We start from the raw sequence: 14,238 nt of genomic DNA, 5'->3' as shown, positions 1-14,238 counted from the left end.
AAAAGACAAAGGCTTGAGTTATTGAATGTGATTGAATGCCAGGTTGTCTCTGGCTGAAAATGAGGTCAGCCCCATAACGCCTTGGGCAGAGAAGGCCTCTGTTCCAAACACATGGAGAGGAGATGTTTGAATGAAAACAAACCAAGACTGATGATAGCATCCCGATGAAGTTCAGTGTAGAGAGTTCCAGGATCCAAAGTTACTGAAGAACTATTGTAGATAATACCCATCAATCAATCAATTAATCCAATAGAGCTGCTTATAAAATGCTAATTTTTAAATGCCTGAAGTGTATTTGGCTTATGTATACACTGTATAAACCAACCATTCATCTTGGAAACATTAATTTAAAAAATTATTTGATAAATTTTCAGCCCTTGATTGAGTTAGCACTTATTTATTGTCTAAATATCATTTTACTTCAAAACCAATTTTTTTAATTTTTTTACTGTCCACATTTTTCAGTGTTAAAAAAAATTGTTCAAATGTAGTTGGTTTACAATGTTGTGTTTAATTTCTGCTATACAGCAAAGTGACTCAGTTATACATATATATTCTTTTTCATATTCTTTTCCGTATGGTTTATCATAGGATATTGAATATAATTCCCTGTACTATCTGGTAGGACCCTTTTGTTACTGTTCAGTAAGTCTCAACAAATATACCTGTGTAACCTAAAATTATCAAGATACTAGCCCACAAATTCCCTGCAACAAAACCTAAATATTTTAAAGAGATTCTCTATTTCCCATCAGTATATTTATGTGGTAATTATACCAACTTAAATTGCGACTTTGTTTTAAAATTTTTCGTGAAAATGATTGGCTGTGGTAACAGGTTGAAAAATTATGCAAACAGGATAAAAAATAGGTAGGATATTATGGAGAATATTCAGATACCCAGGAAATGAGCAGTTTCAGATCAGTCAACAGTTGAGACTCGTGTGTCCTGTGCAAGTATGATTTTCCTTCTCTGATTTTGAAGCACCATTCTGATCCTCTAAGAGTAGGATTACAGATGAGACATGATCTGATTTAAAAAAAAAATATTTGCAGAGAAAAGGACTATCGAAAATGTGGCATGAAATCTGTGTCCCTAACATGATTCTTTTAAGACTTCTCCCCCATTCCTGTCCATGAGGTTTTGAAAATCTGGATTTAATTTTCACTTTAAAAACTTAATGGCCTGAACTATCAGAAGAAGTATGAACTTTCCAAATGCCTGAGCCCTCTCACCCGCTGGTTCTGTGGTTACAGTGACTAAGGCTGGGGAACACTGAGTCAGGAATGGGTGTGCTGTCATGTTATTTATCTTACTGATAAATAATCTTACCATTTCCAGATGCTGAGCCTAAATATCTGATCGTCGTTCGGCCCGCTCCTCCCCCCAGTCAAAAGAAGTCGTGCTCAGGTATTTTTGTTGATTCATTATTATTGTTAACTTTAAACCATGCCTTTTCATCTCTTTTCTACCCATGGAGACCACGTGTCTTGGGGATGCCTCCGGAAGGTAGGTTAGAAGATGTATGATGCCCAGCAGTCCCCTGAAAACAGATAACCCTGCTTGGGAAGTAGCATAGCCTGGTTGGGAGAGGCTCCTTGGGTCTTATCCGCCCCACTGCATACAAACAGCAGAGGGTTGAGGCAAATTACTGAACCTCTCTATGCCTCTGTTCTGCTGCATGGGAGGGTCTGGGTGAGGATGAGATGAGTTCACAGCTACATAGGACTGGCCTAGCCCAGAGTAAGTGCTTATTTAGAGTTTAGCTCCTGTTGACTCCTTCTATGTTGCAATGTGTGAACTAAAGCCTGCTCTTGTGTCTTTCAGACTTTTAGGGCAAAATGTGAGATCTAAACTTTGCTGAAGGAAACTTGACATTTCAAAAGCATAACTCTTTACATGTGTGTTAAATGAGTTGGGACTTGGATTTTATTTATGCCTCCAAACCACTTGTATTTAGTCAGATGCAGAAAACAAGACTTCTTTCATAAAACATCAGTGTGACACCCATCTTCCCAGGGCTAGGGAGATGTAAAACAGGCAACTAGATACCATGTGTATAAAAAAGTAGAAATGTTTCTATATGACTAAGGAAGACATTGTCCCAATTTCACTGCTAAAATTTCTTCTCAGATCAAATAAGCCAGACCTTGCTATTAGGAAGGACTAATAAAGCTGTGAATATGCTTTTAATATCTTATGTCACATCTTCCTAGTCTGTAGGTAGAGTTGATCATGGTGCTTTTCTTTTTCATGTTCTAATGTGAACTGTTCTCAAAATAATTATTCCCTAATCATATTTGCCTTTTATGATACACTGAATGCCACACAGAAAGAAGGATCTTTCTCAAAGGGATAAGAAGCATTGGGGGATGTACAGATATTGAGCAAATGGGCCCTTGGCAGCTAGGTATTCTGTCTCCTCAGTGTATCAGCCATGCCTGGTCACCAAAAGCTGGTTGCCGCAATCCTCTCCCCTTGAGGCTTCTGTTGCTTTCCTCTTTTTTTTTTTTTTTTTTTAAGAGAAGCAATAAATGGTTAATTATTTTGAGAACTACAGATCCTTTTACTTGACCTCTTATAATATCCCAATGCACAAGGGAGACTTCAATCAATACTTAAAACTTACTAGTGATCATTGTCCAAGAAGCTTTCCATATACTTGTAAAGAAAAGTACTCCTGTATTTGAGGACTCTATTTCAAAATATCTAACAATAAAGTCAGGAAGCATGAGTATGGTTCTATGGGATTCTGGCTTCATAGTCACTGAACTTTTTCTTAGTATGGTTATAAAACAAATATGCAAAAATAAGTAAGAAAAATCAAGAGAGTGATTATATCTTAATAGCAGTTTATAACTTCATTTCATTTGTGGGCTTCTGTGACATTGGCCTTAGATTATTTTTCACTACATGATGACCAACTCAGGAAATAGTTTCATCCTGATCAGAAACCCCACCTTTCCTTTCAGGCAATGGATATAATTTTTTTTTTTTTTGTAATCTGCATTGAAGAGTGATGTAATGAGTAATGGATTAGCTTCCATTCATTTTATATTTGTATCTGCCACATAATTTAAAAATGATTAAATAATTAAAATTGAAGATCCAAACAAACTATACACTTTAGATTCCTTGAGGAAAGAAGAATGTAGTTTTTCTAAATGGCATTACTTTCATACATTGTGAGCTAAACTAGTGAGGTAATAAAAAGAAAACTAGAAACGATTACAATTCAGGAGACCTGGATTTGAGTCTTAAGCGTGCTCTTTTTGTGACCTTGGACAACCTTAAAATTACTCCAGACCTTATTTTTCATCTATAAAATGAGACAATTATATTACATGAGTGAAAATCAACTCAGGGATAGAAAAAACAACTTATCAGAATCACATTATCTCAGATTCTAACCTGCCCTGTTTGGGGACCAGAACTGAACCCTTTGAATCATAGTCAGATAAGGTCCTATTACAGGTAAACTGGAAAAATTTATAGAGAAGTATAACTGCATGTTTTCAACCAACTAAATAATAACCATCTTTGAAAATTATTTAAGATATCTTTAAAAAATTCATCTATGTCACAATGAAGTAACTTACCACCTCTAGATTATGTATATTATGGTCTCAGAGGGCTTTTCTGCCAGAATAACAATTAATATAACTCAAACCTAACAGAAGTAATAGGCACTCCTCCTTTTCACTGTCCTCCTGTTCCTAAAGTTTCAAATATTTTTGAAAAAGCAAATAGCTGCCCCTCACATATACTTGAAAAGAATCTAGAGTGGTTTATCAGAATCACACTTGGCATTGCCGAAATCCAATTAGTCTTGTTGGAATAACTGCTTCCTATATTATTCCTACTCTCCCAGCAATATTAAGAATGTGTGTACCTTGTCTGTTTCAATAGTTACTGTAAAAAAAGAAGAAAAAAAAAAAGAGAGGTCATTGAAATGCTCTAACAAGAGATTTTACACTTCCAAATAGTTAAAAAAAAAAAAAAATATATATATATAGCATTCAACCTTGATGGTAAGTTGTCTAAGATATTTCTAAATGTGAAACGATTTCACAGTTTCAGGGAAAAAATAAGCATACATTTTATCTTGTCTGTAAAAGAAAAGTAAATGTATATATACCTATATGTGTATGTGTGTGTGTTTGTTTATTTCACTGGTAACAGCCAAGACCTCCATGTTCATCCTTGACCCACAAGAAAATAAAAACTAGGAATGGATATAGTTTATATGCATAGACACATACATGTAAATCTCAAAAGGGTATTTCATTTGATTCTTGCTTAAATTCATGGGCAAAGCATTATTAATATTTGTGCACTGTATAAAAAGAAAAGGAACTTAATGCTTTCACATTCTTCATCATCTTGCTAAATTATCTTTGTATATTTTACCCAAATCATGAAAATATGCTAAATGTTACAAGAATTAACCTGTCTATTCCCTTTGTAGGTAAAAAACGAGCTCGTAAACCTCTCCAGCTGGTAGTTGGCACTCTGTCACCAAGCTCAGTCTTCCTGTCCTGGGGCTTCCTCATCAACCCTCACCATGATTGGACATTGCCAAGTCAGTGTCCCAATGACAGGTAATTCACCATTATGGAAAATTTTATTTTTCATCTGAAAATTGACACTTGCTCTCAACAGTGTCTGCACATGCTTTAGAAGGATGTGTAAATATCAGGGCATCAGTGTCTGCAGATCAGCTATTTGCTGGAGAGTCTGTTCTCGGTTTGAGGAGAATGAAGACACACTCATCAAAGCCCCTACCCTTCAGGAATTACCATCTACCTGAATAGAAAACACATGCACATATTTTTTTCTTTCCAAAGAAAAAAACAGAAGGAAAAATAAGCTAAATAGTAAGTGGGGTTATCAGTGATAAGTCTAATAAAAACTCAGAGCATAAGGTTGAAAGCAATTAGGAGAGACCATTAAAAGTTGCAGCATTTGATCCTTGGTTTGAGAAAGATGGATCTTTGGTCTGCCAATTGATGAAGTGCTAAAAACACTAGTTCTCTCACTTTGGTCCCTAAACCAAGCAGCATCAGCACCAGCATCATTTGGGAACTTATCAAAAATGGAAATTCTCAGATCTCCAGACTTACTGAATCAGAAACTTAAAGGGTGGGGCCAAGTCATTTGTGTTTTAACAAGCCCTCCAGTAGATTCTGGTCCCCACCTAAGTTTAGGGATCACCGGCTTAGAAAATTGGGGAGAGGGACACATGGAGAAATGTAGGTCAAGGAAAAGCACCCTTGGAAATGAAGCCACCATCTTCTTTGGTAGAACAAAGTAAGAAAAACCTAAGTTTATTTTTAAATCACTGCCATTTATCCATCCAACACACAGAGCTGGCATTGTCTATGTATTGGGCACTGTACTAAATGCTGAACCATGATTCTAAATTGGGTATAAGGTGATATTCGCTTGTCGTAAATATTCACTGCGGTAGCTTCAAAATTCAAAACTTTGCATCTGACAATCAAAATTTTCAAGCTTCAACCAAAAGGAACATTTATTTTAAAAGGTATTTATTTTAAATACTCAAAGTGACTTTAAGATTTTTAAAATTTGTTTCATCCCTTCTTTAAAATAAAAGACTTAATTATTAAAATATAATTTAAACCCAGTAAAATGCACAGATCTTATGTGTAGAGTTTAATCAGTTACAGAAAAAGTGTGTAACCATGTACTGTACAATCCATTAAAAATTTTTCTTTCATCACCCTAGAATGTGCTAGAGAGTTGGTCTGCTCTAAAATTCCATGTAAACAAAATCATAAGTATGTTCTCTTTTTATGTCTATCAGCATGTTTTTTGAGATTCATTCATGACATTGTAAGTAACAATAGTTCATTCCTTTTTTATTTCTGAGTATTACTCCATTATGTGAGTATTTCAGAATTTTTTGATCCATTTTTCTTGCTGGTAGACACCTGAATTGTGTCTTATTTTTGGTTATTTTGAAGATAAATTTTATAAACATTTTTGTATAAGATTCTTGTAGACATACCTTTTAATTTATCTTAGATAAATACCTCTGGAGAAGGAAATGGCAACCTACTCTAGTATTCTTGCCTGAAGAATCCCATGGACACAGGAGCCTGGTGGGCTACAACCCAAGGGGTCGCAAAGAGCTGGACATGATTAAGAGACTAACACTACACTACTAACACTAGATAAATACCTAAAAGTAGAATTGCTATGTCACAGGGAAGATGTATATTTTTTTGGCCTAATTTTCTGTTTAAATTCCCACAGGCAGTGTATGAGAGTTCTGGTTGCTCCATATCCTCACCAGCATTTCATGTTGTCAACATTTTTCACTTTAGGTATCCTAGTGTAGTTCTATCTCATTACCATTTTAATATGTATTTTTCCCCTGTACTAAATATATTGAAAACTTTTTAATATACTTTTTGGCCAAATGTCTATTTTTTGTATTGCTTTCTTTCGTTTTATTTGTCTAAATTGGACAGAAAATAAAGAGCTTTAAAATGTTTAAGTTCCCAAAACCACCGTTCATATAACTTTGATTAGGAAATCTAAACTAAGAACGAAAGAAATTTTCTTTCACATGCTCATAGTTCTGAAGGAAAAAGTTCTTTGAAAAAAGCATGTAGAAGATAATGCCAAAGCTAAAGTTTTTGAAGAATAATTTTGACCTGTTTCGAAGAATCTGAAATATTCCTTATCTCACCCACGCTAAACCTGAAACTTAACTTTGTTTGGAAACAGACTCCTAAAAGAACTCACTTGCTTGAGGTAACTTCGGTTTCTAATGAGTTGGTGCAGGATGCTAGTGCTGAGAAAACAAACATCTGTGGGTCAGTTTCTTTTTCCTTTTCCTTTTTTTAAGTCTCTTATTAAGAAAGAAGAAAAAAAGAAGGGAGGGAAGGACTGGGCAAGAAGAAAGGAAGAAGGGAAGAAATATTTGATACACTTGGAACAAAACATAGCTGATTTTAATGGTTACTGAACTTGCTTGATAAATCCATGAGGTTCAATAAATTGCCAATTCCTAGAGCAGGATTTGATATGATTTCCTCCTTGTCCTCAAGCCTCCCTGTCTTCAATTTCACTTGGTTCTCCTGACCCCTCCACAAAACAACTTATCTGATGATTGATTCTAATTGACAAATGTTGTCATGGTACGACAGCAAAAGTCGATAATAAATATGCAGAAGATAGAGGAACAGATACTCGATGGAGCTAGAATTTTTATCCAAAGTAGTTGACTTGAAGGCCCCAAGCTATTCAGACCACATGTGCACCTCACCCTCTCATTTCCTCACCCATGAACCCTGGTTCTGGTCTTCTCATCAAATAGGTGGAGTCATGCCCATCAAATCACAATATTTAAAATAAATAATTCTGCCTAGAATGAAGTTTTATAAAAGATGCAGTAATGACATGTCAAGATGCTTGCCAACTTTCAAACCTGAGTGCGAGGATCAAAGTATCCTTGACAGAAATAGGGAATTGTTGCCTCTGCTGCTGCTGCTAAGTCGCTTCAGTTGTGTCCAACTCTGTGCCACCCCAGAGACGGCAGCCCACCAGGCTCCCCGTCCCTGGAATTCTCCAGGCAAGAACACTGGAGTGGGTTGCCATTTACTTCTCCAATGCATGACTGAAGTGGCTCAGTCATGTCCGACTCCTAGCGACCCCATGGACTACAGCCTACCAGGCTCCTCTGTCCATATGATTTGCCAGGCAAGAGTACTGGAGTGGATTGCCATTGCCTTCTCCAGGGAATTGTTAGGACATGACTAAGAATTAAGAGTAAAGAATTAAATGTAATGACAAAAAGGAGCATTTGGAGAATTTTATTTACCCATGTGAATTTTATTTACCCACGCCTCCTTTCTCCCTAATTAGAACAGTTAATAAAGAGTTGACATTTTAAAGTCTTTGTAACTATTTGAGAAAAAATAATGGTCCTTATTTAAAAGCTCTGGAATTACTATACATATTATAAACACCCAAATAAATCCACCAGAACAAGTCAGTTAGTGTAATTAGAAGCAGACTTGGAGAAATCCACCCTCATATGATAATGTTGTTTTTTTTTGTTTTTTTTTTTTAGGCTTTAGACTAATCCAGTAGGTTAAAATAAGCAATAATAGTTATAGGGAATGATTCCTTCTTGAAAATTAGATTAAGACAGGTCAAGTTTTCCTTCAAGAGTGTTTTTTGACAAAGCCATTGGAACCTGAATTCCCTCAGCTTGCTATAGGAACATCAACTGGTGTCATTTTAATCCACTAGCTCTAATATTTGGCACCATGTGTAAAGTCTCTGAGTTTTTAGAAACAATCATTTCACATTGATTTGTGTCACTTCATTTATCCTATGCAAGGGCAGATAATTTATTGGAAAAATTTTTTATTATACTTTGATTTTTGACTTTACATATCAAAGCTCTAGTATAGTGAGTTTCCAATGAGAACATCCCTGCTTTTTATTTTATTTGTTTTAAACTTGGAAATATTAATTCAGTGTCACTTTATTCTTGGTGGTATGTTTCCACTCCTATTCCCATAGGGTCCATTTGGGTCTCCCATATTTTTAGAGCCTTTTCTGAGTTCACATTCATTGGAGAGTAGATATGCTTAATTTACATGTTTTATTCTTAAAGGGCTTTGAAAGGAAGAATGCACACATTTGTCCTTAATATATCTGAGGTCAAAAGAAAGCTTTCCAGTTGGCCCAGATGAGAAGTTAAAACCACAATTTATTTCACCATTAATAGCATATTTTTTCCTTCCCATGTTTCCAGCTTGTTAAAGTGTTTAAGATTGCCTTAGTTCTCACTCCTTTGCCAATTTGTAAAGCTTTATGATTTGTTTAGAAATCATTTTCACATTTTCTAATGCTTTCACGTTGTACTTACTTGCTCTTAATGTAGAATGAGGGTCCTCCTTGTTGGCTGGTTCAGAGCTGACTCTTGCCTCTTTTTCTTTATCCCAAGTTGTTAAGTGAATATTTTTGAGGTCTAAGAATTCTCACTTGATTGAGCCCAGTGCCTCATTACCCGTTCATCTTGCCATGTAAATTTTAAGCTCAGAGAAGACTGGGACCATAGGTATCATAGCCATCATTGTTTTCCCAGTACCCAAGCCAGTACCAGCTTGGCACCAGTGCCAGCATGGCACCCCACTTCAGTACTCTTGCCTGGAAAATCCCATGGGCGGAGGAGCCTGGTAGGCTGCAGTCCATGGGGTCGCTGAGGGTCGGACACGGCTAAGCGACTTCACTTTCACTTTTCACTTTCCTGCATTGGAGAAGGAAATGGCAACCCACTCCAGTGTTCTTGCCTGGAGAATCCCAGGGATGGGGGAGCCTGGTGGGCTGCTGTCTCTGGGGTCGCACAGAGTCGGACACGACTAAAGTGACTTAGCAGCAGCAGCAGGTAGACCTTCAGTAAATATATACTGAATGAATAAATAGTGAAATGTCAACATTTTCACTTTTATGCCTTACTATTACTTCAAACTTAGGACAAAATTGAATTTGTACTTTTCTCATGAAATATCAATTCCCTGTCTTTTTATTTTCTGAACTATCATAATTCTTTTACTCTCCCTAATATGAAACTCCATAAATTTTAACATTCCTCATTTCCTATAGGTATTGAGGCTCTGGGTTACACTGGTTTTGCCTTTGATAAGTCCCCATATTAGTATCTTTATCTCCTACTTTTCCATTTCTATTTCCATGTCAACAATTTCAGTCTAGGCACCTTACCCTGAATCTTGGGAATAGCATCTTGGCTACTGACTCTGACTCTTTTCATGTTCCAGTCCATCCTGGTTTCTGTAATACTGAAGAAAATGTAGGCAGTCTGCCATTGGCTCACTTTTTCTTCATCCTAGATTTAGCCTTAAATCTCTTCTGTTCTTACCAAGGAGCATGTTTCTGCCTTCAGAACATGCTCATCATTCTGTTCCTTCCATATTCTTTGCTGTTCTGCGTTTTCCTCTTCACTGATATTTGTGCCCTGCCTCTTGCTTATAAACATGCTCAAGATTTCCCTACCCCCAAACAACATATTTTCTGTTGACCCTGTTATAGCTTCCAGGCTATTTTTCAGTTTCTCTTCTTAATTCCAGAATTTCTCAGATTAATGTGCTCTCATATTCTTGATTTCTCAACCACATTCACAGTCTTCATTCCTTTTCACTGGCTCCCACCCTCTTTCCGTTCCACTGAAACTTCTCTAGGTGATCATCAGTAATCAATTAATTGCTAGATCCCATAGTTTTATTTTTTTCTCAGTTCTTATTCTTTTAAATCTCTTTGTGGAATTTTTGGCCATCCTCCCATTCTTGAACTCTTTCTTCCTTTGAAATTTTATTTAGATTTTGCTCTTACTCCCTTTCTCTTCTCTTTTGCTTATGATCCTGGCTCTCAAATATGGAATAGAGATCTATCCTTGGATATCTCACCTATGTATCCTCCTTATCTCAGCTGTAAGCCATGTCTTTAATGATAATGTCTATATAGAACAGTGATACTCAAACTTTGATATACTTGCAAATCATGTGGTTCAGTTCAGTTTAGTCGCTCAGTCGTGTCCAACTCTGCGGCGACCCCACGGACAGCAGCATGCCAGGCTTCCCTGTTCCTTCCCTGTCACCAACTCCCAGAGCTAGCTCAAACTCATGTCCATTGAGTCAGTGATGCCATCCAACCATCTCATCCTCTGTCGTCCCCTTCTCCTCCCACCTTCAATCTTTCCCAGCATCAGGGTCTTTTCCAATGAGTTGGTTCTTCACATCAGGTGGCCAAAGTATTGGAGTTTCAGCTTCAGCATCAGTCCTTCCAATGAATACTCAGGACTGATTTCCTTTAGGATGGACTGGTTGGATCTCCTTGTAGTCCAAGGGACTCTCAAGAGTCTTCTTCAACACCATAGTTCAAAAACATCAATTCTTTAGCACTCAGCTTTCTTTATAGTTCAACTCTTGCATCCATACATGACTACTGGAAAAAGCATAGCTTTGACTAATGACCTTTGTCAGCAAAGTGATATCTCTTGCTTTTTAATATGCTGTCTAGGTTGGTCATAACTTTTCTTCCAAGGAGCAAGCATCTTTTAATTTTATGGCTGCAGTCACTATCTGCAGTGATTTTGGAGCCTCCCTAAAATAAAGTCTGTCACTGTTTCCATTGTTTCCCCACCTATTTGCCACGAAGTGATGGGACCAGATGCCATGATCTAAGTCTTTTGAATATTGAGTTTAAGCCAACTTTTTCACTGTCCTCTTTCACTTTCATCAAGAGGCTCTTTAGTTCTTTGCTAAGAGTGGTTTCATCTGTATATCTGAGGTTACTGATATTTCTCCCAGCTATCTTGATTCTGGCTTGTGCTTCATCCAGCCCAGCATTTCACATGATGTACTCTACATATAAGTTAAATAAGCAGGGTGACAATATACAGCCTTGACATACTCAATCATGTGGAAGATATTGTTAAAATGCAGGTTCTGATTCCATAAACCTGAGGAAGAGCCTGAGATTGTTCATTTTCAAAAGTTCGCAGGACTTTCTGATGTTGCTATTCTACAAGGAATATTAGGAGTGGTGTAAGGATATAAATGACCTCCAATGCTGAACCTCTGATTTTGGCCCAGTTTTAAGAGTGTATTTCTCATTGTCCATTGAATATTTTCATTAGGATGACCAGATAACAGTATTCAGTACCTCAAACTCAAACTACATTAATGTTGTCTATACTTCCAAAATCACTGCAGATGGTGACTGCAGCCATGAAATTAAAAGACGCTTACTCCTTGGAAGGAAAGTTATGACCAACCTAGATAGCATATTCAAAAGCAGAGACATTACTTTGCCAACAAAGGTCCGTCTAGTCAAGGCTATGGTTTTTCCTGTGGTCATGTATGGATGTGAGAGTTGGACTGTGAAGAAGGCTGAGTGCTGAAGAATTGATGTTTTTGAACTGTGTTGTTGGAGAAGACTCTTAAGAGTCACTTGGACTGCAAGGAGATCCAACCAGTCCATTCTGAAGGAGATCAGCCCTGGGATTTCTTTGAAAGGAATGATGCTAAAGCTGAAACTCCAGTACTTTGGCCACCTCATGTGAAGAGTTGACTCATTGGAAAAGACTCTGATGCTGGGAGGGATTGGGGGCAGGAGGAGAAGGGGATGACAGAGGATGAGATGGCTGGATGGCATCACTGACTCAATGGACGTGAGTCTGGGTGAACTCTGGGAGTTGGTGATGGACAGGAAGGCCTGACATGCTGTGATTCATGGGGTCGCAGAGAGTCGGACATGACTGAGTGACTGAACTAAACTGAACTGATACCACTAAAAAAATCTTTTCTATCACTTTAACTTCCCTCTTCTTAAGTTTGAAAATTGAGTTTTGAATATTATTTACACTTTCCTTGGTACCCATATCCTATAAGGAGTCTAGTCTCATCAATTATTTTGTAGAAATATAACTTTGATCTGTTTATTTTCCTCTGCTCCATTGTATTTCTTCCATCATTCACTCCTTTGTTATTGCATCTGCTGCTGCTAAGTCACTCAGTCGTGTGCGACTTTTTGCAACCCCATGGACTGTAGCCCATCAGGCTCCTTTGTCCATGGGATTCTCCTGCATTTTTTTACCACTAGCGCCACGTAGGAAGCCTGATTATCTCATCTGGATTATAGCAAGTTGAGATTCCTCCCTCCAGTTTTTCTCTAATTCTTCCACTGCTGATAAATCTAGCTTCCTTAATTACTGCTCAAGTTTATTTACCCGTCTAAGAATCTCCCCCAGGTTCCCACTACCTGGCTAAAGAAAAAAATCACAAAATTTCCCTAAGAATCTGTCTCAAGGAATCTGTGAGGCATTCTCCTGACATGAGGCTTAGATTTGGTGTTGCGCTTTCCATGGATCTGGGTAGGATGTCATGCTTTCAGTCTCCCACTGGGATGGGATTTGCAGTGTAACCATTTTATAAGTTCAGGCTGCAGAGTGCCATACCCAACCACCCTCAGATGCTCTGCTTTTCATCCTGCCTCCTTTAGTCGTGTTCAGATGTACATCTACCACCCTCCCTATTCTGTGAGCTCATATTTGAATTAATGCCTGGTGTCGTACTTGTCTCCCATCACACACAACATAGAATCACACTTTACAGAAGTAATTCCTAACAAATGTACAAACAAATAGGCAAGTAGAAGGTCCAAAACTAGCTTTAAAAATCATCTAGCCAGTCCCTTCAATCCTTGAACTTTATCTGAAATCTGTATAATGGGAGTAATAATAGTAATATCTCATAGAGATGTCAGAATTAAATGAGATGACACATGTTAAATGTGTGGAGTGGGCCAGGGGAGGCACAGGCTGTGGGCAGGAGTCAGAGATGAAGGTCCTTGTCCACATAGTAGGGGGACTGTCCAGACATCAAGGGCGAGGACCTCAGAGAGATGAGGTTGCAGGCAAACCAAGGTGGGGGCCAGTGCGGGGTACAGAGACACAACTCTTAGAAAGATGCTCTCTGTTGGGCCACACCACAACCTACCCTAGAAGGCATGGATAGAATCAGGTAAAAAATTCTTGCATAAGAGGTTGTAAAAAATGATACTGCATTTGCTGCTAATCTTCTGAGTGTGTGGGATTTTAGTTACCTTATATTATGTGATAATTGCCAATTCAGATAAACTGTTCCATTTTAGATAGCACTAAAATAACTAGAGATGTCTTTCTTTTGTTGAACTTACATCAGGAAACAGTAAGTGATAAAGAGATTTTGGAAATGGTTTCCAGTTTGAAAATTATTCCAAGAGTCCAGAGATAGTAAGGACCTGGACTGGGCCTGTAACTACTATTCAGGAGTAGAGACAAGATAAGTGTGAGAGGTATCACACAGGGAAACATAACTGGACTTGAAAACAGAGTGGACACAGGCAAGAAGGAACGTGAAGACAACGGGAATAGGAGCACATTTGAGAATGACGAGTAGATTTTAAGGTAGTTGTGAAACTCACAGATGATTAAATCATTGGATTTGATCATGAGGTTTTATTACACTAATAGGTCAGACACAAGATTGCAAAGAGATTTGGGCATTATGAGCAGTAAAAAAACAGAAAAAAAATAGATTGCTTTGGAGAAATTTGTGTTAAAAGGTAATGACAGGAATAAGAAGTAAATATTAGTTTTAGTCTAGCTTTGATATAATGGAAAATAGTTGAACAACT

General features: G+C 37.5%; 1 protein-coding gene across 8 annotated transcripts in view; it reads left to right on the top strand.

Moving 5' to 3' along the window:
• ABI3BP (ABI family member 3 binding protein) overlaps positions 1-14,238 on the top strand; it is a 288,504-nt gene that overhangs the window by 103,078 nt on the left and 171,188 nt on the right. For all 8 annotated transcript variants that reach the window (XM_059890043.1, XM_059890042.1, XM_059890036.1 and 5 more), the window contains exons 3-4: positions 1,342-1,410; positions 4,469-4,601. In XM_059890043.1, coding sequence (XP_059746026.1) covers positions 1,342-1,410; positions 4,469-4,601 — 202 coding nt within the window. The remainder of the gene's footprint in view (positions 1-1,341; positions 1,411-4,468; positions 4,602-14,238) is intronic.

This window comes from Bos taurus, chromosome 1, assembly GCF_002263795.3.
Source record: "Bos taurus isolate L1 Dominette 01449 registration number 42190680 breed Hereford chromosome 1, ARS-UCD2.0, whole genome shotgun sequence".
NCBI classification, from domain to species: domain Eukaryota; kingdom Metazoa; phylum Chordata; class Mammalia; order Artiodactyla; family Bovidae; genus Bos; species Bos taurus.
This window is presented reverse-complemented; position numbering and strand designations above follow the sequence as displayed.